At 34.0% G+C, this 27,920-nt stretch overlaps 3 protein-coding genes and 1 long non-coding RNA gene across 13 annotated transcripts; 2 read left to right on the forward strand and 2 right to left on the reverse strand.

The window, feature by feature from the left end:
- Positions 1 to 239: 239 nt before the first annotated feature.
- On the reverse strand, positions 240 to 12,661 carry Sppl (signal peptide peptidase-like protein). 5 transcript variants are annotated; one of them, XR_014437795.1, is made up of 7 exons: positions 11,471 to 12,261; positions 11,209 to 11,352; positions 10,814 to 11,130; positions 10,357 to 10,700; positions 9,670 to 10,095; positions 8,939 to 9,114; positions 240 to 501 (listed from the first exon to the last, which is right to left on the reverse strand). XR_014437795.1 is itself a non-coding variant. In XM_083094203.1 (7 exons), the coding sequence occupies exons 3-7, from the start codon at positions 11,235 to 11,237 to the stop codon at positions 9,046 to 9,048; spliced, it is 1,185 nt and encodes a 394-aa protein (XP_082950329.1). In that variant the 5' UTR covers positions 11,238 to 11,352; positions 11,471 to 11,540; positions 12,316 to 12,661; the 3' UTR covers positions 4,631 to 9,045. The 5 variants fall into 5 exon arrangements, 4 of the variants coding, with proteins under 4 accessions (XP_082950329.1, XP_082950330.1, XP_082950327.1 ...); XM_083094203.1 differs by lacking the exon at positions 240 to 501 and adding an exon at positions 12,316 to 12,661 and having other exon boundaries at positions 4,631 to 9,114; positions 11,471 to 11,540; XM_083094204.1 differs by lacking the exon at positions 240 to 501 and adding an exon at positions 12,316 to 12,661 and having other exon boundaries at positions 4,631 to 9,114; positions 11,209 to 11,355; positions 11,471 to 11,540.
- LOC145968607 (calcium release-activated calcium channel protein 1) lies at positions 2,903 to 6,065 on the forward strand. 2 transcript variants are annotated; one of them, XM_083094205.1, is made up of 3 exons: positions 2,903 to 3,115; positions 3,175 to 4,190; positions 5,129 to 6,065. In XM_083094205.1, exons 2-3 carry the CDS (start codon positions 3,618 to 3,620, stop codon positions 5,618 to 5,620), a joined length of 1,065 nt encoding a protein of 354 aa, XP_082950331.1. In that variant the 5' UTR covers positions 2,903 to 3,115; positions 3,175 to 3,617; the 3' UTR covers positions 5,621 to 6,065. The 2 variants fall into 2 exon arrangements, with proteins under 2 accessions (XP_082950331.1, XP_082950333.1); XM_083094207.1 differs by lacking the exon at positions 2,903 to 3,115 and having other exon boundaries at positions 3,148 to 4,190.
- Positions 12,021 to 27,904, forward strand: Osbp (oxysterol binding protein). 5 transcript variants are annotated; one of them, XM_083094198.1, is made up of 11 exons: positions 12,021 to 12,526; positions 16,728 to 16,793; positions 18,753 to 18,958; positions 19,150 to 19,403; positions 21,082 to 21,274; positions 23,052 to 23,347; positions 23,428 to 23,660; positions 23,747 to 24,023; positions 24,588 to 24,967; positions 25,427 to 25,647; positions 25,782 to 27,904. In XM_083094198.1, the coding sequence occupies exons 1-11, from the start codon at positions 12,432 to 12,434 to the stop codon at positions 25,922 to 25,924; spliced, it is 2,364 nt and encodes a 787-aa protein (XP_082950324.1). In that variant the 5' UTR covers positions 12,021 to 12,431; the 3' UTR covers positions 25,925 to 27,904. The 5 variants fall into 5 exon arrangements, with proteins under 5 accessions (XP_082950324.1, XP_082950320.1, XP_082950323.1 ...); XM_083094194.1 differs by lacking the exon at positions 12,021 to 12,526 and adding an exon at positions 14,383 to 14,798; XM_083094197.1 differs by lacking the exon at positions 12,021 to 12,526 and adding an exon at positions 14,408 to 14,798 and having other exon boundaries at positions 19,153 to 19,403.
- Positions 13,518 to 15,087, reverse strand: LOC145968612 (uncharacterized). The gene is made up of 3 exons (XR_014437796.1): positions 14,311 to 15,087; positions 13,844 to 14,174; positions 13,518 to 13,693 (listed from the first exon to the last, which is right to left on the reverse strand). It is a non-coding gene; the product is annotated as an uncharacterized LOC145968612 (long non-coding RNA).
- Positions 27,905 to 27,920: the final 16 nt, after the last annotated feature.

Genomic DNA, 27,920 nt, shown 5'->3' on the forward strand with positions numbered 1-27,920 from the left:
TCCATAATTTCCAATGGACATAATTCATAGCGATTGATGCTTAGGATGTTTTACTAGACTAAACGGTTTGACAATTAAAAGTTTCCATATCTATACATTTCGGAATGAATTAATATCGGTCACGTAAAACATCAACGGCAATTGCGCTAAATTTAAATTTATACATACATATATATATTAAACATTTGTATGATGTACATATATATAAATATTATTAATGTACTAATATAAAAAATATGGTTTTTAAATTCTCATTATTAAAAAAAAATCTTTTTTTCCCTTTTCGTCCTTGTAATAATTATTAACATTTTTTTACATTATTGTACATATAAATATTTCATACGATTGTAACAAGGATTAATAATATTTATTATTGGACACAATAATATGTCGCGCGTCAAACGATGCGCAGTAACAGCGAAGCGAATTGTGCCTATGTGTGTATATGTATATTGATATTTTTCTCTGCCTATGGAATCTTAATGCATCGATGCTAAAGTCCTGAAAAAAAGAAAAATCATTTTCGTTAACAACTTTGGTTATCTCCAATATTTGACTTTTAATGACTAATGATGAAAAAAACGTATAAGCTCATCAACGATACGTAGAAAAACACTTCAACTTATTATCGTAATAAACAGCGTATCTAATAATGATTGCTTTTACTTAATTCTTTTTACCTTATATCAATCAATAATAAAGATAGAAATCCACAATTATAAGAGAAGATAATGATAACAATATAATGATATAATATTCAAATATTATACGATTTTAAAATAATATCAATCATAAGGAAATATTAAAGTATTTGCCATGTTATCAACTTTGTATGTTACATTTAATTCAATGTATGATAAATTTTATTTCTCTTTCTATTTAAAATTTTATTATATGTCATTTTAATCTTCTATAAAAATCTTCTGTAAAAGAACTTTTTTATTCACTTATATTTCTAATAATGTTAAAAATATTTTCGCGATGCATACGCACAATTTCGAAATACTATATTATTAATACTATATTATTAAATTATGAAATTATTAAGAATATTCTCTCATAAAAGAATTGAAAAAAAATAAGTATTGGAAAATTACATCTTTTATTTAAAAAAAATATATATACGTATATTTCATTTATGTACTCTCACGTGCAACGGAAAATTCAATTCTAATTTTCGTGTTTCAGCTAGAACGCTTGTCACGCGTTTGTTACAGAATTTCGTCAGCATTTTGTCACGCGAGTAGCTACGTAACTTTTATTATACACGTGAAGAACACAAAGATTGCATAACTTGTTGTCCTTCATTTTATCTTCAATATTTTATATTATATTTGATTTATTACTAACTCGTCTATAAAGTATATATTGGTATATGTAATGTATTACACGGATATACATACGCACATGTGGATTAAGATTTGTTATTAACGTATAAAAATTTTAGAAAATCAAGAAAAAAGAATATTTGAATTAATTTTGCAAACGTTCGATTTTATGCGGGAATTAATTGAATTAAGAAGCGGAACGTGAGTACGTGTTGTTTCAAAGAGGATCGAAATGTAAACATCGATCATGGTGATAAAAAAAAAGTTCATACATCTGATTTACAATGTACATACATTTTTATATGCTAATCGTTATGTTAAAACATATCTTGGAAAAGATCGATATGTGAAAGACGGAAAACCGTTCTCTTCGCGAGATACGTTAGTTCAAAACTTTGCGCAATATCAAATTATTCATAAATATTGCAACATCATATTGTTCGCTGCTGAATGAAATGATTCTCGCGTCAGTTTTATCAGCCAAGATATACATTTCAGCAAGAATATGCAATGAATGTAATTTACTTTCTATTTTTTTATGAATGATAATTTATTTTAAACAGACTAATGTTATTATTTATTTTAAACAGACAAATGTTATTATGCAATTAAATCCCAAGTTTAATAATTTTGTCTTAAAAATTGTTGTTTAATAATACTTATACTTTAATGCATGTACATAAAAAAAATATCAGATTTTCCACATATTTGAAAATATCAAGGTCAAGTCCTAGTTTTTAATTATAAGTGATTGAGAAATAAAGATTTTATCATGAATTAAATTTTAATTAAAATTTTAATTAAAATGATAGATAAAAAATGGATGGAATTTACTTTGATGAAACTTTGATAAGCGATTGTTGCTGAGAGAATCAAAAAACACTTTAGTTTCAATGAACAATTTCAAGAATCTTAAGATCGGAAGTTGTAGTATTATATTGAAGAAAAATTCCTTGTGCATTCTGATTAATATCCAGCTGTCTTGATCTGTCTTCACATTGTAGCTATCGCTATAAATACATTACACGTAGTTTATAATATATATATATATAAGTACATGATTAGCTATTGGAATATCCTATGTTATATAAAGAGGCGCAAACGAGTGTCGATGAAACTTTTTTTTACGCTGCTTGAATACACAATTACCGACTAAGAAGCATCGCGAATTTTGATTTGAAGCTCGGTAATTCCCTCCTGCAAACGAAAAAAAAAAAAATGATCACTATTTTGCTTTATGACAACGTTGTTATATCAGATCTTTGTGTATTCTAACACTTATACGCATACAACGCAACGCGACACATACAAGCAATTAATTCCGCCTGTCCGGGAAAACGACTCTTTTTTATAAATAATATACCATATTGGTTTGTTCCACACCTTATTTTTTATCGAGAAAATAGAAGATTAATTTTTTTATGATAATATATCGAGACGTGTTTAGAGTCGACATTAAGACATTGAAAAAATTCAATATCAGGTATAATAAACGAGGACTCGAGATAAGGATTTACCGGTAGCTTGTATTTTCCTCGCTTTATCTTTTGAAAGATTTCTCGATCGACGTATTCAAACCTATCGTTTGATATTTCAATATCATTTAACGAGCCGGAAGATCTCTTTCGTCTTATCACTGTTATAAAGACAAGGAGAATAAACGTCATTGGCCGTATAACATTGTCTCTTGGCGAGAGCACGTGAGAGAGGCGAATCGCTATACAATCACAAATGCGCGCCGGGAGGCCACACAGTCGGTTATTATGCCGCAGATATGGCTCTCGAAGGTAATTAATACTATTGTTATGATTCAGACAGATACGTCATGTCCGCGTACCTTGACTAGGCGATTCTTCAGTCTTTGCTTGGAGCTCGTAATGGACACAGATAGCAGTGCGGTCTTCTCTCAGCGTCTTCCGAGAAATTCACACATGTATCCACCGACGTCTTGAACTGTCGTTTTGGGAAAATCATTTATCAGACGGGACACGTCATCTAACGTTTCAGATTGTACAATTTTGAATTGGAACGATAAATCGTCTCAGTATTGGTGCAATTAAAAATTTATAATCTCGCGCGAAATTATGCATGCGATAATTTGTATCAACAGTAAATAAGAGTGAATACGATGTAACGTACCTTGACATACCTGCATATCTTGACTCGCTTAATGTCTTTCGAAAGTGAACCGACGAATACAAGAGTAAACATTCGGAGAGACAAATGTGACATATTTTTTTGTTGTATATACAACTAGCTAAGCCGCTATTTAAAGGAAATCAGTCCAAGATGAGCGCTCTCGTCGATGGTGTCCAGCACGAGAAGACAAATATCGGGGGACATGCGAAATCAAACTCAAATACCTACGCGCTCAGCGATATGGGGGAAGATATGATGAGAGGCAGGTTTAATAAATCGACTCAGAGCGATATCTCGGCGTGGAAATTCGGCAGATCCAGACCGGCATCTCTCGCGTATATGTCGACGAAACAAATTCAGATGAGCGAGTCGAGTTTTTCCACGCATAGCTCGAGGAGTACACTATATCCGGTTCAGAGCGAATTGGTCTTATCGCCTAGAAACAGATACAATAACAACAACAACAATAGATACGTATCTCTAGATATGAGATCGGTCAATAGTCTCCCGTATTCAACCTCGAACAATCACATCTTAGGTAGTAATAATACGCCGTACACGTGTTGCTGTACGTGTCCACAAATCCCGCCGGTGACGCCATCCTCGCATCAAAACGATGAGCATGACGGACCCGAGGGTCTCTCGTGGAGGAGACTCCACATGAGCAGGGCTAAACTGAAAGCAACTGCAACCACATCCGAGCTTCTTAGCGGATTCGCAATGGTATAAATATAGTTGAATATAATTATTATGTGTAAAAAAAAATAACAACATCGAGATGTTTAATTTATTATTCGCCATTTCTGTGACTTTCTTCGAGGTCTATATATATATGACAAATAATTTAAATCCATATTACATCTTGCGCTCGATTAAGTAAAATTTACAAGCATTTAGTATGATGTACATAAACCATAAAAAATAATAATGCAGAGAGCACATGTGGCAAGACGACAAAGAGAATTTGCTTTAAATATTTTATCAAGTCTGCCATGTATTAATAGAAAATTAAATTTGATATTTAAAATTTTTTTACATAAAATATCAAAAATATAAAATTCTTTTTAGATTTTTTAAAATTCTAAACAAAATTAAAAGCATTTTATATTTCGTTAAATTATGGCGATTAATAAATTAATTTTCTTCATCTACGTATAACTTCAGATGTATAACTTCATATTTAAAAATCGTACACATCTATTTTTATTATTCATTATTAATTCATTATTAATTGCCAATTAATTGACAATTAAATCAATTTAAAGTAAATTGCTGCTACAAGATAAATTGTATAAAATTGTTGCGATTCGAGAAAGAAAAACATTAGTAATGCTTTCTCCGATAAGACTTACGAACGAAGAATATGTTTAATAAATTATGATTTCTCAAGGATTATTTAAATAGAATTGTTTTTCTGGAAATCAAACTCAGAACGGGCTGTGTACGATTACACAACGTTTCCTGAAAATGGTTAAATTGACGTTGACGACAATTCTATGTAATCTTCATGCACATCTGTAGTTATATAAGACAGATATCACTTTCTTTAATCTGCTTCACTTCTTGAGATACCTGTAAACATCTTGTACGATGTTGCTGACAAATGTTGCTCAAATTTTTTGTGTATTTTAATTTTCTTTTTTTCTTCTGGTCCGATTTAGGTGGCGATGGTAGAACTGCAAATCAATGAGCCGACAGCGGTACCGGAATGGCTATTTGTCATGTTTGCAGTTTGCACTACCTTTCTGGTATCGGTGCACATCTTCGCGTTGATGATAAGCACGTATCTCTTACCAAATATCGAAGCCATAAGTAAACTCCAAGCCTCGCGTCTCATAACGGAGTCACCGCACGAGAGAATGCGCGGTTTCATCGAATTGGCTTGGGCATTTTCCACGATATTGGGACTGTTTCTCTTTCTAGTAGAGGTGGCTATTCTCTGTTGGGTCAAGTTCTGGGACTATTCTTTTACCGCCGCCACTGCCAGCACTGTGATAATCATTCCTGTGCTTATAGTATTTGTCGCTTTTGCCGTTCATTTTTATCATTCTCTAGTAGTTTACAAATGCGAAAGTGTAGTATCGGATATGAAGGATCTAGAGAGTATAAAAAGAAATCTGGACAATGTGACGATGGGGCAAACTAACGTATAAATTTCCGAGATGTGACGTGACAATTTGTAATCAATATTTTAATCGATTATCCTGAATATGAAAGGAGATACCTTAAACTTGAAAGATGACGAAAATAAGAATTATATCATGTAATTCATAGTGGAATGCAAATCGATTTTTAAGCGCAGATGAATATTCGAGCTAATAATGGGAAATATTATCCGATACAGAAAAAACAAGACATTTTTAGCGCGAGAATATGACTTAAGAAAAAACACAAATACAAATTTATTATCAATAACTTTTACTTTTCAATCGCGACCATATACGAAAATGGTCAAGTTTTATTATATATAAAAAATGTACATAGCTGTACACATGCAAGTCAAGAATTGCAACAGTACAAGCAAGTGCTTTTTTTTAGTATGTTACCTCACTATAATATATCCAGCATTTAATAATATTCTGTGTATATACGATTTAATTCTTGATTTTTTATTTAAACCTGTTCCTTGATCATTTTGTTTCTATCATATGTCATGTTAATATATAGTATTTTTTTAAATCTCATCACTTAGTTTGTGGAAAAAATGAATGACAGTTGTGAGTATTCATTTTATATACACTTCCTGAAATTTACATAATGAGCATTTTTAGTACTTGTACAATTCTAGTCAATAAATAAATCATCAGACTTGAGAGATATATAACAAAATGTGATTTGTTACATATACTGAAACAAAAATGAAGGTATACATAATTAATGCTTTCATTCTTACCAGAAACTAAGTAAGTTGCAATATTACTATAAACACTTTCTATAGTATTATGTCTTAACTTCTTTTGTACAAAAACATTTATCGTTTGGAGGAGTCTCGTTGTGAAAACGAATCGACAAGTAGAATTATTTTAGTATAACTAAAATGTTACGATTCTGTTGTGGTATAAATTATAAATTGTATTACGCTAATCTACATTTGAAAACTTGAACGTTTTCTTAAAGATACACTCTACATCGTACTAAAAAAATTCATTGCATTCGATTAATTTGCTTAACGAGTAAAATCTCTTCATAAGGGCATGACATAAGCAAATATTACTAAGTCTGCACCTTCTCTGTCAAAGTTATTCGTATGTACATTGGAAGAAAAAATTTAAACATACGTTACAGAAGTATAAACATTATATCATAATGTACGTAATTTGTTCAAAAAAGATTACACATATCGACAAATTGAGAATTAAAAAACAATTAAGCGTTCATTAAAAAATATAATAAAGTATGTATAAAATAAATCATTTTATAAACGCGGCTTTAAGTTTTTTAATCAAATAACAAAAATAATTAAAATATATATATATTACTTGTTATGTGTGTGTATATGTATGTATGTATGTGTGTGTGTGCGCGCGCGCGCGCACACGCACACACACACACACACACGTATATATATATATTGTATATATGGTAAGTGATTATATATAATAAAATGTAAAAAATAATTTATTTCATATATATATATAACGATGGAAAATAAATTGCTTGTGCTATGGACAGGTAGTAAATAAAAAATGATGAAAATTAAAAAACACTACAAAATTAACGAGATACTGTTCAACAATATCGGAAATCTTTTCTTTGTAAGATATAATTTAAATAAAACTTGAATTTTTTTAGTAGAGATTTCTCTATATTACTATATGAGCAAACAGATTTAAATTTGTTCGAATTACTCTTACTAATATATTTCTTTATCGCAGATTTCTGAGGAAAAGTCTTTTCAAAAATTTAATGATATAATTTTTATCTAGAGAACATATAAATTGTAAACTATCTTTTTGATGTGTGTGTATGTGTGTGTGTGTGTGTGTGTGCAATTTCATGTTTTTATATTATCGTATTTAGCAAATTATTAATCTATTTTATGTATGTATATATATATATATATATATATGTATGTATATAATAAAGTGTGTGTGTGTATGCGTATATTAATTTGCTAAATACCATGAGATATAAAAATGAAATTCAGATCATTATTAAATATCTAATTAATTTGTGACTACGAATATTTTACAACTTATTTTAAAGCAAGGGACAATATGATAGAGCATATATTATTCTATCTTTCTTAGACAATGTAATATTATTATATTAGAATATATTATGTTATTTAATTTAATCTAAGATACTATAAATTGATCCAAGAGAAAGGTAGAATGGAAAAAAATTATTTATCTTTGAGAGAAATTACTTAATAAATTGGCTTTCATACATATTATCTTCAGTCTTGTCCTTAAATAAACATATAAAGTCTTTTCGATAGCCTATCCATAGCAAGAGCTCATTTAGAAAGCCTTTATGTTTAAACAAATCTTTCTGTAATTATCTTTAACAATGCATAGTTTCATATTTTATTCTACTTACATGTTGAGAATGACAATGAATTAATCTCCTCCGAAGTAAAAGTAGCTTGATCAACAAACAAGCAGCAAAACAAAACATAGTATCGAAAAGCGTGCTATTGATTACTGCAAATCGCAAATTCGTGCCCAAGTTTATAAAAATTATGTAATAAATATTATACATAATTATTTTTAGCATTATTACTTTGTTTAATCAATCTATAAACCAACTTTAAACCAAGTCACAACCTACACATGTGTGTATCGGATTCTCATCCATTTCAATTAGTTTATAAATTATTCTATTCATAGCACTATACATATTTGCAAGTAATTTGATACTGATTGAGTGTAGTAAATAAAAAAAAGATATTTTGCAATAAATTTTATAACCATTTGTAACTGAATTTTATAAGAGTTATTTATAGCTGTTTTAATACTTTCTGTTTGAAAGTAAATAATCTCGAAAATCTATCAATTGTTATAATGATAGTAAAAGTGAAAGACCATTTTTCATTTGTAAAATCAACCACATGAGTTATTACATAGTTTTTAACTATTATGTAATAGTTCGAAATGACAATTATTGATTGCATTATCTATTATATGCACAATATCTATCCATATACTCAACATCAAGTTAAGACACAGAAAGAATGCCAATAATATATGTGTCATTTGGCATTCCAGAAATATTCTGAGAGGATTCTTCGACCTCTATTATTTCGGTAAAAAGTTGCTTGCACTGCTAACATTATACTCATTGTGACATTATATTACATTTATAAATTATTTATGCAGTATATGTATTTTTACACTAGATAAGACTGCAAATAATTGCATTGACCCTTAAATCTGAACTGTCTCCCGTATTGACTTTAAAAAGAAGAATGTAAACATATATTGCACGCGCACGCGCGCATGTATGTATGTATAGAAAAAATTACTTACATTAAATGACATTGATGAAAACAAGGATGTGAAATTATGTGGTAATGAATTTCACGCAAGAATTTTGCCTCCAATACAGCGCAATATACAGAAAGTCGTGACTCTTGTCAAACGTCCATATGTTTAGAAGGTTGTTGAGATATGAATGGTTCACTCCACATCCGACGTAAATCCCCCTGCAAGAAAAGATACACATGCAATATAAACATACAAGTTTTATATATCTTGCTTATGTTTTGTGCAATTTAACTTTTAAAAAATCTGGTTTATAACACAATTTCGTTATATAATTTTTTTATGTAAATTTATCAATAGAAAATGTATTCCAGATTATGTTTTATTTCCTTGATAAATTTGGAATTGATTTTTTTTTAGTAGAAGTAAGGATAATTATCTTTTTTTTGCAAGTTTCTAATATTTTAACATGAATTTTTTAACATTAAGTGAATAAATACACTTACATGCTTTTGTCATAAATTTATTAAAGTATTAGTAATTTATTAAAGTATTGTAATAGAATAGGGTTTACTATCCTTTGTTTCTAAAAGAATCTCACTTTCAATTGTTTATAAATTGAAAATTAATTTTTTCGATATTTTTATAAAAAAAAAATTTATTCCAATGATTGTGTTGAGAGAATACATAAAAGTAAAAGATTTGTTAAATTTAAAACACATCTTAATCACTATAGAATGTTACACATGTACACAAAGAAATAAAAAAAGCGATACCTTCAAATATGCCATTGTGAGCAATGGTAACAAAGTGAAGGGCACAAGGTACAATAAGGCAGGCTGCGCAGCTTTGAACACCTCAGAGCTTACAGTGGCGGTAAGTAGACCAAGAAAATAACCGATCAAAGAGCAATGAAAGTAACTAATCCGGCTGAAGTGGCGCGGCGGTGGTACTCCAGTTTCACAGCCACCAGGCAATAACTGAGTCTTCTTGTATGCATCGTATCGCAAGACAAAACAGAGTAAAAGGCCCGGCATAACAACGTCGCCGAGACCTAACATCGAAAAATGTCCAGCTTGATGCATCGACGGAAAAACAAGTTTTCCGGGTAAAGGTAATTTTGGCGCGGCTCTCGCCACGCCGCCCAAATGTAATCTTCTAGCCACGAGACTTACTGGATTATCCGCAGGTCTAGTTGCCACCTGTTAATAACAAAATATAGTTTACAGTCGTGTGATATTATTTGATAATCTTTACGCGTATCAAATATTATTAGTTCTACAAGGAGAGATATGAAGTAGATACATTGTGCAATTGTATTTATTCTTATTTTACAATGTATCATTGTAAAAAAAATATTCCAATGCGCGCAGAGAATAGCATTATGAATTTGATGCAAAAATAATACATACAAGATATTTCTTGTGTGTATACTTATACGATACAAGATTTGCAAAACTTACCTTAACCATTACGTTTGTGCTGAATATGTAGGATGAAAAGAAAACCCAGAAGACATCGTAGATCAGCAGCCCGGTTAATAACAACGTGGATACCTTGAGACTAGGTAGTCGAACAAATGCGATAAATGCCACACACAGGCCCATACCCATCGCATCCATGAGCAGCCAGTGTCCAGTCAAGACCCAGATGCATACTATACTCACACTGAGTGAAAACGAGAGTAGTTCTGCGCCCGTAAATCTCCCACAAACACCAAAGGATATTTTATTACCATCGGAACATGGTCTAATGATGTACTGACACATGGGCAATAAAAGAAACGCCAGTGCGACTGTGGCTATAACTGTAAATGAACAACAATATAGCAGATATTTCATATTAAATTTGCGCCGTTATCATGGCACGGTCTTATAATAGAACTGATTCCAAATTGAAAATTTGCTACTGAAAACTTACTGGCTGTACAAATTGCGAGAAGCATCTGCATACTGTCGAAAAAGAAGAACATGACGAGTAGAGAAATGGAAGCACCGAGAGGTAGACAGAGAGCATGCATCGTATCTAGAGTTTGAACTCTTCCTCCGTTAGCGCCGTCCGCATTGCCGGCGTTGCTGTTACTTGTAATTCCAGTCAATAGGTTGCTACGTTCCTTCTCCTTTTCTCTTTCTCTCGCCTCTTGCTCCATGTTGAGAGATCGGAAACTACCGTAGACTATCAGTAGAATTGATATTAGAAAAGTGGATATCCTAGATGAATCCATTATGGAATAAGCCCTGCAATGACAATGACCGACAAGTTGAACAAACTTGTGAAAAAGGAAGAGACACCGATGTAAACAAGTATACACCAACCATTGGTAGTCGACTTGGTACGTGGCCATGTTTAAGAATGCTGGCCCTGCAGCACTCGGCGCTATGCAAAGACACCTCCAGACATTTAGATGTCTTTCGTCAAAGTGCTTTTCATTCGCACTAACCTATATCAGAGATCATCTGCTACTGGAAAAGAAGAGAAAAAAAGTAATAATTACGTAGAATGTTAATTCTTGGAGATTATACGCATGGTTATCAGCTGTGTTGAAAAATGACAGAAGAATGATCGCGCGAAACATACCTAGCAGTGTTCTTCGAACTCGGCATTATTGGCAAATGGAATTAGGCCTGTGGAAGCTTCGGGTCACCCTCTTGATGCGATGCGATACAAGGAAACAGAAAGAGAGGATCCTATGATGAGTTTACAGTGTTGACAGTATTGTGGATGGGAGACGAAGCTCGGCGCGCGACGAAACGATCGAATGACATGATGGTTTTTTATGGAGATTTCATCTCGCATAAAATAGTCTAGGAATACCGTTGTAGAGCTGTCATAAGATTGCAATGGGATCGCACGCGATCAACAGGAGGCGATCGTCGTACCGTGACCGTCGTGTCGGGTCGTGGCATCTCCCGCGATCGCATCCAAAATATGTTGGCTGGAAACGGTAGCGATCGCGATATCAGCGTCCACCGTGAGAACTTTCGGTCGCGCGAGAGGTGGACGCCGGAAGAAACGGGGACAAGGCGCGAAACGTCGACTCGTCCGGGATGCGATGCGACGGAATGGGACGAGTTGGAACGGGACGGGACGGGACGGGACGAGACGGGATGGGACGCGATACGAGACGAGACGACGCGACGCGACGCGACGCTGGAGGATCGAAATCGGGACGCGTCGAAACGAGATGCGCACTGACATGTACACGCTAGAAACAGCTGATCTCGGGGCTATTTACACATTCGAGCGTCGTGCGGCCGTTTCTGCGCGACAGACGGAATCGCGTAGAGTCGCCCGTAACGCACGGACGTTCACCATTTTGGTAAACACACGGGTCACGTGACCTTGCTGGCCCCGAGAGATCGCTGCTCCCTTACCCTCGTAGATCATACGCGAGATTTTCCTCGCGATTCGCACGCTCTCACCTGGGGGATCCGAAGTCTGGGGCCCTTATGCGAGACGTCGCATCACCTCATGAGGCTTCCCGAAACGAATCGTCCTGCGAACGAGAGACGCGGAGCCGTACCACACGACGACGACGATGACAACAACGACGAAGACGACGACGACGTCGACGACGACGAATGTTGAATATTCTATCGGCGCACGAGAGAGCGGTCCACCATACTACGTACAGTATGTGTACAGTACGTACTACAATGAGAACTATTGTACGGGGGTTAACTGCTGCTTGACAGGCGCAGATGTGCCGCAAGCGCGTCTATTAGTCGTTCGAAAAATGCCTCGCCTACTTTTACGGTTGCACGACGGAAATAAATTTCTTCGATGTAAAGAGATGAAAACGTTTCCTTTGCCTAGAACGTAATCTAGAATTATACTCTTGCATTTCTCTTATTTTTTTCAGATTACTTAGTTTAAGTATACAATCAGGAATTTAGATATTTGTGAAAAAGATTTTGGAAATATTATACATTTTTGCATATATATGTATCCTGAATATTTAAGTAAAATAAGTTAATGCAAGCAATATTTTATAATTTTGCAAGATTACAATATGCTGCAATTTTTAAAAGATGCTACATAATACATGACTCAAATTACACATTATAATTTGTATTATGTCATCTTCTAAATAAGTTTTATATAAAAGTGCAAATATATAAAAATATAAGAAATCTTTTTCAAAAGCGTAAGACTATAGGTGTTTCAAATTTTTTTAAGTCTATTTTATAAATCTATCAAACAAATTTTTAGATGGATAATGCACATAAAAACAATTGTCATATGTATGGTATATTGCTACTTTTTCCTTCGTAGTGAATGAATGATTAGTTGATTTTTGCATACATACGCATCTATATATTTTGCATACTCAATGTGGTATAAGCTCTTACCGATTGGTTTATTTTTGCATTAAATCGAGTACGGCGCCATATTTAAAGAGAAATTGAAGATAAAGATTTTTCTTGATTTTTTAATCATTCGCCAAATTATCTCTATTTTCATTTTAATTTTTCTACAAAATATTTTTCTACGTCCAAAGCAGTCGTTAGTATCTTTATGAATGATTAATGATAAATTTATGCATATTTATGTGAAGCAAACGAAAAAAAAAAAAAAAACTATAGAAACACTAGTCTAGCAGTTGCTATAATACATACGTGGCTCAGTATCAATTTGTATTTATTACACTCAAGGATTTATAAAGTCATAGTTGTATCTATAATTAATATTTTATATGTATGTATGTGTACATCACTGATGTGTCCAGCTCGTACAAGTCTTCTTCTTCTTTAATTTATTAGTCAAAAATTAATAAAGATATCCATATTATGATTTTTCCTACAGGGGAATTAAAAAGTAATTGAGTCGATTTCAATAAATTAACTAAAATCACATTGACTAATTAAATTATAATACAGAAATTAGATTAAATTTCCTTAAAGAGTATAAAAATCAAAATGATATAAATTAAAAAGAAGATAAAATTACCAAATAAAAGAGTGAGACTTATGAAGCATAAATGATGTTTTGATGACATTTCGGGCAGATTATTTTCACATATTGTAGTCCATTTGTATCTATTGAAATTGATACTTCCAATGAGGATGTATTTTCAGGCGGCACATAGTCTCGAATTAATGTAACATTAAATTCACAATTGGGACATATCATATTGGTTTCATGAGTATCCATTCTTGACGACTTTTTCTCTCTCGTACAAACAACTTGCGCGAAAATAGCGGAGAGTGGAATATCTTATATCACTGACAATGCTAACAAACTTCTTCTGTTTTAAAACAAGTATAATCGGTCGGTGGTCCTGGAAAGAAACAAAACACAAAAAATATAAGACGATCAAAAAACAAGCGCGTAACGCGGTATTGTCAAAGTGAAGGGGAGGCTCAAGGAATTGGCGAAGGAATCTGTATTATCCGGCGTCGGTATTTCGCGTATACCATAAGAGCAGAATCGGTATCGCTGTTGCTAGATGATATCGCGTGTCGCGTCAGTCGCCGGTTTCGATTTTACATCACCGTGTATGCGTAGACAGGTGTACACAAGATACTGACAGCGACTCTCGGGAGGCAGCTCTCGTCGCTCTCGTGGCCCCAGACCAGCAGCAGCGGTCACCAGCAGCGATCAGCGGCACGCGGCGTGAAGGGGAGATTCCCCTTCCACGAGGAACAATCAAAATGGTGGTTTCGTACAACGCGGGTGATGTGGTGCTGTAGAAAGACCTCGGCTCGCATCGTCGTGATCGTTTGAGAGAGACGCGAAAGACGTGAGCGTTAATACGCGTAGCCGGATAACGCAACATGGGCGACCCGAAGAGCCAGCACGGCGGGCAGGAGATGAAAGGCTGGCTTTTCAAGTGGACCAATTACTTGAAAGGTTATCAACGGAGATGGTTCGTCCTGTCAAACGGGCTTCTGTCGTATTACAGGTAGTTTCCTACGTGTCATCGGATCTACCTCTACCTATCTACCTATCGCTGTATCTACCGCCCTTATTAAATTCTTCAGCTTGCGCGACTGTCTATGCGTCTCTAGACACGCTCGTTATAACGTTATACGATCGATCTTGACGAGATCGCATGCCACGGCTCGGGCCTGCTGTCTGCGTTTTCTTACTTCCAACGACAGTCAACGTCAGCCCCCAGCCACGTGGAGGAAAGAAATCTAGAGACACGTCAAAATGCAATATGGAGCTGTTCTCTATTCGCGTTTAGGTTATGTGTGTGTATATGTGACAGTACTCTTTTTTTTTTCCCTGATTGCTCCCGGTCAAAAATAGCCTGGCAACAGCTGATCGAATATGTATTTATTTAGGAAAACGCGTACGCGGTATCGCCGAACGATAAGTGATGCCGTGTTTTATCTGCAGACAAAGTACTTTGTTAATTATTTATCGGAGAGATTAAAATTGAAATTGTTGCGTCATAAACAAAGAAATGACTGGAAAATTTTGGCGCGATTTCTTGCTTCTTCTCGCTATGTTAACGTGTTCAATTTGATGAAAAAAAGGGGAATAGCTCCCTATTATTCGTTTCCGAAAGTCGATCGTTGCGTTTTTTCGCGCCCTTTAAATTATAATCTCCCAAAGAGTTTGCGATAAGATGCATCGTAGCGAAAACATTAGAATGACAACTTGGATACGCATGTACGTATTCGGGCTTTGCGATCATTTCCAAATGCGATCTAATTTTACGGGCAGATTTATTCAAGAAATATCGAATCTATTACTGTCCACTTGAATATCACTTGGCAATATTCGTCTTCAATTTTAAACTTGTTTGTAACGTATTAAAGTACGTGTATCGTCGCGAATATACTTTCTGGAAAACAGCAAGTATCGTGACGATTACATAAAAGCGTGACAAAACTTCTCTTAAACGATATCGATGCAACATTTGCGTGGTTTGTCGCAAAATCAGTAGTAGAAAGTCAGTAGTAGGAATTTTTGAATTTGTAATCGATTATTGTTTATCGTAGTTATTTCAAGTCAAAAAATTGCGCAAAGTTTAAGAGTTATTTATGATTGTTGAAATTAACAAACAAATTATATATTACACTTGCGTCATAATTGTTTCGCATTATTGCACCTTTGAAAGAATACAGTTGAAAAAATAAAGACTATTCTATTGTGCAGATGTTTGCATTCGACGATACATTTCATTTACCTAAGATTGAAGAATTAATTATCTGCATAGTTTCCTCAATTTTTTCATTAACTTGCGAGATTTTTCTTTAAAGAAATTCTCATTCAAATCATTTAAGCTTCATTATCTAGTTTGCAACATAGATTCGCAGCTCTTACAATTTTCGTCAGTTTTGTTCTGGCAATTTTGTTCCAAGATTAATAGCGGAACGAGAGATTTGATAACGAGACGAGCGCACAAATAATGGAGGATAAATAAGGATCGTGTTATCCTTATTATTGTAGAGCAAAGCGCGTTTTCCGACGATTATTAGCACCGGCTTCTTGGGTTTTTTTTTTCGTTTAACATTCCGCTTGGCACAGTTTGTATGATTTATGAGTTTGCAATGCCCTTTCCTGAAAATTGTTCTGGAATGTATTACGAGTTCTCTTGTTGTACGAATTAATTCTCGATTCTGTTGTAAGGCTTCTCGCACGGCAACACAGCGTGCACGCAAAATCACGCAGCTCGTGTACAAAACTCGAGTGAACTTTATCACCCTCGATATTACCGATTTCTTTTTTTCGACTTCTAATGCAAATTCGAGGAGCGATAAAAAGCAAAACGCTATGCTTCGTCTAGAAAGAAAAAAAAAACAGAAATAAAATTTCAAGTAATAAGCTTTGCAATATTATACAATATGAACGGGGTCTATTTATTTTATGGATTGTTTAGGGCCGAACCGACAGGGGGGCCAAAGATATCATCGCGACGCAAGCGGAGGACTGGCAGAGCCTCCGAGTAAGTAAAAAAAAAAAAAAGAGAGAAAAAGATAACGATGTATACGAAATCGCCGAAATATCCCGACTTTTCCCTTAGCAAAATCTGTGATTAAAACCGGCTGAGGACGTCGAAGTCTCCAATTTTCATTTTTGTTTTATTCAATTATTCGTTATACGCAACACCCACCCACACATATACACATATACCCCATTCAGCTCTACATGTTTACATGTAGTTTTTAACTTGTCCTTAATCACCCAGCTTTCTTTATTCTATTTAACATGCGATACATTTATGTGTAATCTGGACATTAAATCCCGTCCTCTCATGTGCTAAATATGCTAAACGTATGTACACTTGTATTCTCTCGTATGCCTTTCTTTCAGTTTTTCTCTCTATCTGTTTCTCCGTGAGGTGTATGTATGGTGTCTGTATGTGTACGTATCATAATGCAGTCACGTGCAATGAAACGTGCCGCTTCTTTATGTTATGTCTGGTGTCGTTTATTCCGATTGAATCTGTCTTGTTTCTTTTGTTCACGTAGTGATCTTTGAGCAGTACTTAACGATCGTTATCCAGCCGACAAAGTATATAACTAATAAAATTTCTAGATTAGTTTTATCTCTTTTCGAGTGAACTCTCGAAAGTTGTATCAGCTGACAAAATTATCCGCAGACTAAATCTTTCCTTCCGAGTACAACTGACAATGAGTGGTGAGATTCAGTAATCTTTGCTAGACAATAATTTATTTCTTTCTTCTCGTCATCTCATCAGTATATTTCTCTCCAGCATACTTCTCTCTTTCTCCCAATCCTTGTATTCGCCTAAATTATTTTACATAATATGTATTTTGAGATAACTTATTTAACATATGAAATTTATTATTATACAGTAACGTACCGATATATTTTCGCCAATTATCTGGCGTATTATCCGAAGTAGATCGACAAACTTTGGCAACGGATGCTATTTATCTTAAGCATAGGAAAAAGATCGTGTAAATATCACAGATCCGTATTTTTTCCGAGCTATAAATGACTTTGCATCTGCCGCGGAGTTTTGTAAGAATCCCTAAGAGATTTATACTTTTGAACCGAATTTTGCTCCGTCTTTTTTTAAAATTGTTAAAAATATTTTTTTTTTCTACAATAAAAATGAGAGCACAATTTTAAAGCTTGAAATGTAAATTAATAAAAAGAAATTTGCTTTTAGAGATTTATTGTTACATGTATACGATGAGATTTATACTTTTAATTTTATTAGACACGTTGTTTGCAAAATTTCGTCGTCGATAAAAATAATTATAATTTAAAAGAAAGAGTATTTTAAGATTTATAATTATCCTTTGTTTTCATCCTCAAGGTTGGAAAATTTGACGATCTACTTCAAAAACACCTTATATACGATTGTTTTAATTGTATTAGCATGACTTGTTCCTTTTTTCCACGCAGAATCGTGATTGTTGGCTGTTTGATTAACCCGACTGACCTCACGTGCATGATCCGATTGAGAGCTCCTACTCCGTTCTTTAAAGTGTTGTTTCGTACGACAGAATAACTCCTACGAATTGTTGAATTATTCCAACGAAAGATGTTTATTTACGTAGACGTGGACACAGGAGCCGGATCGTTGCGGGACGGTAATGGGATCGCTTTTAACGAGTGTATTCTCGGCGATTACGCTAATAAACTCATATCTTTTAATTTGCCCTACCGCCCTTTCGCTCGACTCCTCCTCTCCCCCTTTTCCCGGCGAGTCAGTTACGGTGTCACAGATTAACGCAGACAATCAGTTGTTACGTTGACAAGTGTCAATTTTTGGGTGACAGAAGTCGCTCCTTCACCAAAAGGAAACCAAAAGAAATCGAATCTACGATTGCAAACTCATGTCTGTCTTTCTCTGTGTCATTCGGCAATTGCGAGGCGATTCCAAAGGAATGTGAGTACTCGAGACTGTCTCCATTTTTCCTGTTTTTAGAAACCCTGCGGAGATGTCCCACACCTGCCGCGGCACGATTTCCTTACACGGGGCCTTAATACATACAGTGGACGCCTGTACTTTTGTCGTCAGCAACGGTGGCACGCAAACCTTTCACATCAAGGCATCGACCGAGGTGGAGCGACAGCAATGGGTTACAGCCCTCGAATTGGCAAAAGCCAAAGCGATTCAGGCAATGGAATCTGGTTTGTACTTGATTATTATTTGTACATCGTTTAACACATCGATCTTTCCTCTCTGCGTTCTCTCCTCTTCATAAGGAATATTCTATAATATCGATACTACGCTGTGTCTACGCATTTATACAACTAGTGTATCGTCTATCTTTTTCATCTATTTTATCCAACTTTGGTATTTTATGCGAAATCTCTTTTAGAAGAAGAGGAGGAGGAATATCAAGATAACGACAATCAAAACGTAGAAACTGCGTCTGTGATTAAGGATTTAACGCGACGATTGGACGATCTGCAAGCATGCAACGATTTAATATCCAAGCAGGGAGCTGCGCTTCAACGAGCTTTATCCGACTTGGAAATGTTAGAGCCTCCGTCCCCCGATTTGGCGGCAAAATTCAAGACCGTCAGCGAGCGAGCTACGCTTTTTCGGATTGCGGCGAATGCTATGATTGGTGTAAGTTTTAATAATCTTATAAATTTCAATCACATAAATATGATTAATTTAATAAATATCTAAATATATCAAGAAAAACAAGGTGTCTGGGAAACGTTACCATGTCAAATATCGTGAATTTTTAAAAATCTGGCAAGAGAGAAAAAATAGCACCAATAAACGTATTGTTAACATACCGTTTGAATTTTACAATTTAAGAATCCACTTTATATTCTTTGAATTTTTGTTTCTCTTTTTACAAGATGTAAATATTAATTGTGGCTATAATTGCAATAATTTTTTAATTACATGGCCAATGTATAAAATTTTTAATAAATTCTCAGATAGGTTTAAGACGCACATTCAGAATAAATTATAATGTCTTTAGAAAAATATAGAACATGTCGTTTTCACATGTAATTGAAGGTACAGATAGAAAGGACCCCGCGGAATCCTTATGGAAAATGGCTTTCGGTCAAATGTTCCGAAACTTTGCAAAAAGATAGTTCTCAACATGTAGATTAAAAGTGTCCATGGGCATGAAACTCTAAAAATTCGAGATTTTCAGCTACAGCCATCCAAAGTGGTAGATTTTTGAATTTCTGCAGCATATTCCGAAGTTCGGCAACGGTAGCTTATCTTAGTTGGGTGAGGTTTTATAAAAAAGTAGTAAATACAAAAAAAAGCAAAAAGTTTTTTGTAGAAACAAAAAAAGCAAAAAAAGTAAAAAGAAAAACAAAAAAGTAACTCTGCCATTGACAGTTCCAAGCCTGTATTTAAAAAGAGGAGGATAAAATAACACATGTATATATTTTCAATCTGTCACACACACACACACACACACAATTAAGGCAGTCTACTTAGCACAAAAAATCATAAATCAGATAGTCTTGATAATTCTCATGCTTCCTACATGCCTATGTTTCTTAAACTTTGAGGACTTATAACTTTCACTTTCCCCAACGTAAAAAACTTTTCATAGGGTGTTTTGGAAAGCTCTCGACCATAACTATACAAATATGCAATCAAAAAAGTGCGAAGCTCTGGCCCAAAAATCAACCTTATTGGTTCAAACTCCTTCAAAAATCTACCACTTTGGATGGCTGTAGCTGAAAATCTCGAATTTTTAGAGCTTCATGCCCATGGACACTTTTAATCTACATGTTGAGAACTATCTTTTTGCAAAGTTTCGAAACATTTGACCGAAAGCCATTTTCCATAAGGATTCCGCGGGGTCCTTTGACAAGCAAATTTTAAAAGTCTTTTGCATTAGAATCAAATAGATGATTGTTGTAATATTTTTACTTGCTAAATAAATTCTTCTCAGAATTTATAAAATATTTTTGAATATTTTTGAATATTTTGTAAATCTTATTAGAGATAAGAGCAACGAGATATATAGAGTTTAGACTGAGCGAATGACTCAATCTTAAAATAGCGTAAGGAAAAGAGGAAAGGTCGAGATTTCTCGAGTTATTTAGTAATTCGTTCCTTATATGATTAATATGTTCAAAGATTAAGTAGAAATTCAATTCAATACAAAATTTGTTCAATACAGAGTTTAATTTTATAATTAGAGTCACCTTAAATCCTATTCACAAGATTGTCCTGGGAATGGCAGCTCTATCGATATAATCTAATCTATCAATGTAATAATGAGAGTCTCGGTAAAAGTTGATTGTTACATACATTGTTACAGACGAGCAACGATTACTTGCAACTAGCCCAGCAACAAGAGCCTAAATGGAAGAAGCTGCTGCAGCATGAACGCGACCAGAAGGTGCGGATAGAGAAGATGGTTGAACAGCTAGCTAGGCAACATTCTCATTTGGAGGAAGCTGCGCAACATGCGATTCCTTCAGTGACACTTGCAGGAGGACACCGGCCTTCACGTAAATAAATAAATAATCTTACAGTTGCATTTTTCGTTTCATAGTACGCTCATTCGCATATCATATTTTTCGATTTTCTTAAAGTTTAACTAAGTAGCATATCTTATCAAGTGATAAGACATACTCTTTAAAAAACGTACAACAAAACTTTCAGTTTATTGAAATTTTATTTATAAATATTAATGCGGTAAAAATTTCAAGTCAGTAACACACAAAAATATCTTTCATCATTACACACAGACACACACACAAATTACTTATTAAATATTTCGGCAATTTCAAATTAATATTTTTCCAAAATAAAATACGTCTGAAATTCCTTGAATAATTTTTGAACTTCACATTTTGTATTTAGCACAAAATTCACATTATTCATTGGTGAAATGTAAAGTTCGTGATTTATAAAATATGGTGGAAAAAGATAAAGTATTTCAAATTTTGGCGCCTTTATTTATTTGCTCGTACGTGCGCTAGATGGCTTCGGGGAGGTACACATTGATGCAACACGTTATCGCGTGACTTACGTCATCATCCGTGGTGTACTATGTACTCACGATCTGTAACACATTGCAGCATATATATATATGTATATATAGCAAAAAATATATATAATTCGCGCATAGGCAGCGCGCGTACTCGTATATATGTCTCCGTACATTACGGACAGTGTTTTTGGGCTTCCTTCGAATTTGACTCGGGCGATCTTTGGTACTATTTGACGCGGGTTTTCTCCGAAACTCGATTTCCGGAATTCGGAGCCACCCCCCACCGAGTCTAACTGAAGAAAGACAGAATCGAACCAAATTGTCAAAATAATCGGATGAATCTAAAAGTGGTGTGTTTTCGTTATTTATATTTCATTCAACGACTCGCAACCTCGTCAAGTGTTTGCAAAAGTGGCAGAGTTTGCATTGTTCTCGTCAAAATTGGTCTCATCATTCATAAACGTGCACAATCATACAACAGGATGTATCGGACTATGTCCCATACATATCTATTCTTCGCTTCTCTCTCTGTCTCTCTCTGTCTCTCCTTCTCTCTCTCTCTCTCTGTCTGTCTTTTTCTCTCCTTCTCCTTTTAGTAGTCTTCATCTATGCCATGTTACGCTTTCTGTATTTGAAATGAATGTAATTGCAAGCGTGTATATATATATACTTGCAATTACATTTATTTACTTATACTGAAAAAGAGAGAGACAGAAAAGCTGCAAGAAAGTACACCAAAGTGCAGTTAAAAAGAATAGATCTAATGTGTGTGTATAAAGTAGCTTTTTATAATTCACGATCGCGATTCTCTCATTAATTTTAATCAATTAAATATCACAAATTTTGTAGAATTACAGACGCACGATACAATTAATTTGGTTGAAATGAAAAAGAAAACAATAGTAAAATGACGGCAGACAAGAGAAATTGGACTTTGAGCGAAATTAATTTGAAACAACGGCATACATAATCTTATGGCTCGCGGGATATCGTATCGATTCTTCATTAATGATACAATCTTGATTGAATAAAGCACGAACGACTACGTATACGCGTATCATGCTATATACGGTTTCCTCACATTTCTCAATCTTATCGATATCATCACGTCGTGCGATAGAGATCAACGTATTTGTTTCTTATCTTAATCTTTATCTAACTTTGGAACCGATAAATGACCGTTATGTGCTCGTTCTTTGTTCATGTTCAGTCTTCCGCTTCCGTCTCCCTCGATTCGAATTTCCACGTAATACGTTCCGTGTGTGACAAATGGAAAAATTTTGACTTTGCAGATCCCGCAATTACGACATCACCGTCGGAGGATGAGGAAGATAATGCTGAATTTTATGATGCGCAAGAATCAGATACTTTCACTCTAAGCATACCCGGAGTCGCCACGAGCAATTCCATTTCCCACACGAGAGATCGCACCGATTCCCAAGGTAGTGACGATGGCTCCAGTTCAGAAGGGGATCCGACACCTTTGCCTGTTTCCGATTCTACTGGTGCAGAGTCGTTTCTCATTGTGACCGATTCTACAGCAGCACAGATTCCTTCACCTGTCGCGACCACAGACGACCTGGACAATGTAAATGAGTGTTATTTTTTTAATCATTTAAACTATTTGCAGAATAAGATAAATTTGTTTTTTGGTTTTCTTTTCTATAGACTTGGCAAGCCAACAATGGCGGTAGCGGCACCAGGGTGACCACAGTTTCCAAAAGGAAGCGAAGGATTAAGGTACCTGATAAACCAAATTATCCCTTGAATCTATGGAGTATCATGAAAAACTGTATTGGCAAGGATTTGTCAAAAATTCCTATGCCAGTTAATTTCTCCGAACCACTTAGTATGCTTCAACGGCTAACAGAAGACTATGAATATGCAGACATTCTGGATAGGTATAATATGTATATTATATTTTTATGTTTTTAACAAAAAAATATATGACAAGTATTTACACAAGACAAAATGTTATTTTAAATAGGGCTGCGGAATGTACAGATAGCTATGAACAGATGGCTTATGTAGCTGCGTTCACTATATCTAGTTATTCTACAACTGCTACTAGAACGGGAAAGCCTTTCAATCCTCTTTTGGGTGAAACTTACGAGTGCGATCGTACAGATGATCTTGGATGGCGGGCAATTTCGGAACAAGTATCTCATCATCCGCCTATGCTGGCACAGTATTGCGAAGGAAAGAAGTGGCGGTGTTGGCAAGAGTTTACAATGGCCTCCAAGTTTCGTGGAAAATATCTACAGGTACAATATTTTATTTATTATTGCATATTAGCGCTACTTATCTTTTCTGAAATTTCAAGGAATAATATCTTTTGAAAAGTACAAGGTATTTTTTCAAATCTCCATGAACAAAATCTACATGGACAAAAGAATAAGAAAATGGACGAATATATTTTATAAATGTGTAATTGATTATTTATTATTAAATAATATATTAATATAGCATTATACACAAACCAATTTATAAAATAATAAATATATTTGTTAATGTATGCGATTGGTATAGGTTTTGATTAATATGATAAAATTTATAAATTTATTGATTTTTTATAATAATGTGGGAGATTAAATTTGCGAGGCGTTTTGTACATTTATAGATATGTGCATGGTTATGATATCATCTCAATGTACTATTAGCCACATTAAAACAAAAGAAACAATAGTGTGTGATTAGTTTTTAAAAAGATGCATATAATAGATTTAAGAATACATCAATTACATATCTGCACGGCAATTACTCTATAATTGCGCAATTATTGTGTCTTTTAAATGCAGCCATTGAGATAATTGATTTTTTGCAATCAGGTGATTCCTTTGGGTACTGCTCATTTGGAATTTGACATTGGGCAACAGCACTATACATGGCGTAAAGTTACTACTACGGTACATAATATTATAGTTGGAAAATTGTGGGTCGATCAGAGTGGTGATATGGATATCGTAAATCATAAGGAAGGTATCAAGTGCCATTTGAAATATATACCTTACTCGTATTTTTCGCGAGACAGTCAGCGTAAGGTGAAAGGAGTAGTAATGAATTCTAACAAGGAAGTCAAATGGGTAGTACAGGGTACATGGGATGCGAAAATAGAAATTGCTCCAGTAATCAGCACATCTGGTACTCCTGATAATCCAGTCTATAAGACTGGTCCCTACATATTGGCGTGGAAACGACGTATGCCTACGTAAGTATACAATTCTAATACTTATGATATATAAAAATTCGGAAAAAATATCACTTTCCCCATTTTTTTTAGCCTTCCTTTCTCTCTCTCTCTCTCTCTCTCTCTCTCTCTCTCTCTCTCTCTCTCTCTCTATATATATATATATATATATATATATATATATATATATATATATATATATATATGTATATATATATTTTTTTTTTTTTTTTAATTTAGCGATTCAATACCTCCTACTATAATTGTAATCATAAATAGAATATAATTTGTCATATAATGTAACAAAAATTATTCCAAATGTAGAATTATTTTCATAGTGGAAAATACATAAAATATTTATTTCGAAAAAGATCAATTGAAAAGAAAATATTACATATAGGAAAATACTATATATTTATCACAGTAACATTTTTAATGCATACGAGACTGATATTTTAACGTTTTAATTTAATTTTACAGTGATGATTGTGAAAAGTATTATTCATTCACCGAATTAGCGTGTCAATTGAATGAACCGGAAGAGGGCATAGCTCCGACGGATTCTCGACTGAGGCCCGATCAGCGATTAATGGAAGATGGACGGTGGGACGAAGCTAATGCTGAAAAATTGCGTTTAGAAGAAAAACAAAGAGCGTGCAGACGAGCACGCGAGCATGATGCCGAAAAGGCTGCCGCACAAGGTAAATTTATATATATATATATATATATATATATATATATATATATATATTATCAGATATAGATCTGATATATATATTATCAGATTGCAAAAACACTAAACATTTTTGCTCACTTGAAACTATTTCTTCCACAGGTTTACCGTATGAGGCGTACAAACCATTGTGGTTCACGAAGAAGCAGGATCCGTTTACAGATAGCCGTTGTTACGTTTACAACGGCGAATATTGGGATTGTAAGAGTAAAGGTGATTGGTCACGATGTCCAAACATATTTTAGTTCATTATATAAATTATATATTCGATTATGATTATGAGACTCGTCACACATGTATATGCAGTGCAAACAAGTTTTGGATCACTCACAAGTGACGATAGTCGAGATTATAGTATAAGTCGCGACCGCTTGTGGTGAAAACTTGAATGCTTATAAAATAATGTTGACGTGATAATGGGATTGTTATAGGATATGGTGTAGCGAGTTTAATTCTTCCGAAATTACTGGCACTTTGATATGTATAATATGCAGTTTGCGTATATGCATGTCACATCATCTTTGTTATTTTTGATTCTCCCTTCCTCTGCAGCATTTTGTTTTTTCTTTTCAAATACAATTAGGCGCATTTAATGCAGTGCTTATTCAATATACATTTGTATATTATTTTTTTGTTTCAAGATTTTGTAAAATTAATGTAAATAACTACTTTTAAATTTTTTAATATGATTACAAATGCATATTTAAATTTTGCTGTACGAATTTGTGAAGAATCGATGCTGAAGCGAGAATCGATAAAACTAAGCCAATATTTTACTACATCAGCCTAAAACTGAGATAGCAATATTACGATCATAGAGAGAGCTCGTAAAGAAGTACTATCACCTTTATCGGGAGGAGGGGATAATAATCAAGCTCAATGTTTCACTTTTATAATATACCTAGTATTTTCAATTTATTTTTAGACGAATACAAATTTAATTTTCTAGAAACTAATCCTTAAGTTTTATCGAAATTAGTTGTTAGTCTACTATACGTAGATGAAAATTTTGTGTATTTCATCATTGATCCATTGCTAAAAGTATTTGCGTAAATGCAATATGCAGATTTGCACAGCGAGAAATAAAACTGAGTTGTATTCGATATGCATTGATATAAATCGAGATGCAATAATACTTTTGTTTCTCACACAGCTCGTTTTTAAGAAAATAAACAGAAGATAGGCATTTAGAAGTATCAAAAAACTCCAATTTATAATTTTATATATATATATATATATATATATATATATATATATATATATATATAATATATATATATATATATTAGAGTATGCTTAGTAATCATGTCGTAATATTTCCCTGCATATTTCTTGTTTGATGCGGTATGTATCTGAAATATTCGAAATGAAAATATAAAAATATCGGCAGTATTGTCTAAATTGAGAATGAATATAGATATTGTACATTAAGAGATTTATTCAATGATTTCGGATACACAAGTGCAATACGATAATCTGATTGCCCTGTATTTTATGTAATATAAATCGACAACCATGATGCTTCCAAGTTTGGCCAGTGTTGTTATTGCAAAAACCACGCCATTATGCATTATACATGCTCATGCAAACTTTGAGCCCGTTAGATAGAAAGGATACTTTATTGAGCTAAAATGCGGTGCGGTATCATTATGGAAGTAGAATGATAAAGACCGGAAATACTTGAAATGCGAATCGCGAAGGCTCCTAAGTGCTGCTCCGCCCGATTAAGTGAATCTAAATCGGACCCCGAGCTTAATTTCCGATTGCTTCTTTTTGAAAATTATAACATAGAAATACTCACACGTCTACAAGCAAGTGTGACTGATTTATAGCGAATGATTTGCGTTTGCATCTATATGTATGTATGTCTGTATATGTATGCATGAAGTATGTATGCTGTTTGTCAATACACGCATACACACACGGTTAATTGATGAAACTTATTGTATATCCCCCTTACTTGTGAGCGCATAGGCTGCTTCATTCGCGACGTTATCAGGTGTATAGTTATATCCAGCCGTGTGCACGAATAATATATCTCGACGATAAGTCGAGCGGAATGGCTAGCTTACAGCCAATGTCTATAACGATTATTACACTAAGTCCTCTCTGGCTGTATTATAATTTTAATAGTTTATATAATATAATTGAGATGATTATATATATACAAACATCTGTATACATATAAATACAAATTAAATATAAAAATAAATAATTTAACAAGATGCGACGACTGAGCCG

The sequence above is a fragment of the Camponotus vicinus genome, unplaced genomic scaffold (genome assembly GCF_025532165.1).
Source record: "Camponotus vicinus isolate PSW18456_S1 unplaced genomic scaffold, iyCamVici1.0 SCAF_3, whole genome shotgun sequence".
Classification (NCBI taxonomy): Eukaryota; Metazoa; Arthropoda; class Insecta; order Hymenoptera; family Formicidae; genus Camponotus; species Camponotus vicinus.

Excerpts from the sequence above, each read along its gene's own strand:
- LOC145968607 (XM_083094205.1), top strand. The coding sequence starts at position 3,618 with ATGAGCGCTCTCGTCGATGGTGTCCAGCACGAGAAGACAAATATCGGG. Across the intron at positions 4,191-5,128 it reads TTCTTAGCGGATTCGCAATG|GTGGCGATGGTAGAACTGCA; the intron begins GTATAAATATAG and ends GGTCCGATTTAG.
- Sppl (XM_083094203.1), bottom strand. The coding sequence starts at position 11,237 with ATGGCCACGTACCAAGTCGACTACCAATG. Across the intron at positions 10,701-10,813 it reads TCTCGCAATTTGTACAGCCA|TTATAGCCACAGTCGCACTG; the intron begins GTAAGTTTTCAG and ends GTTCATTTACAG. Across the intron at positions 10,096-10,356 it reads GCACAAACGTAATGGTTAAG|GTGGCAACTAGACCTGCGGA; the intron begins GTAAGTTTTGCA and ends TGTTATTAACAG.
- Osbp (XM_083094194.1), top strand. The coding sequence starts at position 14,671 with ATGGGCGACCCGAAGAGCCAGCACGGCGGGCAGGAGATGAAAGGCTGG. Across the intron at positions 24,024-24,587 it reads TTCGTGGAAAATATCTACAG|GTGATTCCTTTGGGTACTGC; the intron begins GTACAATATTTT and ends TTTTGCAATCAG. Across the intron at positions 25,648-25,781 it reads CGAAAAGGCTGCCGCACAAG|GTTTACCGTATGAGGCGTAC; the intron begins GTAAATTTATAT and ends TTTCTTCCACAG.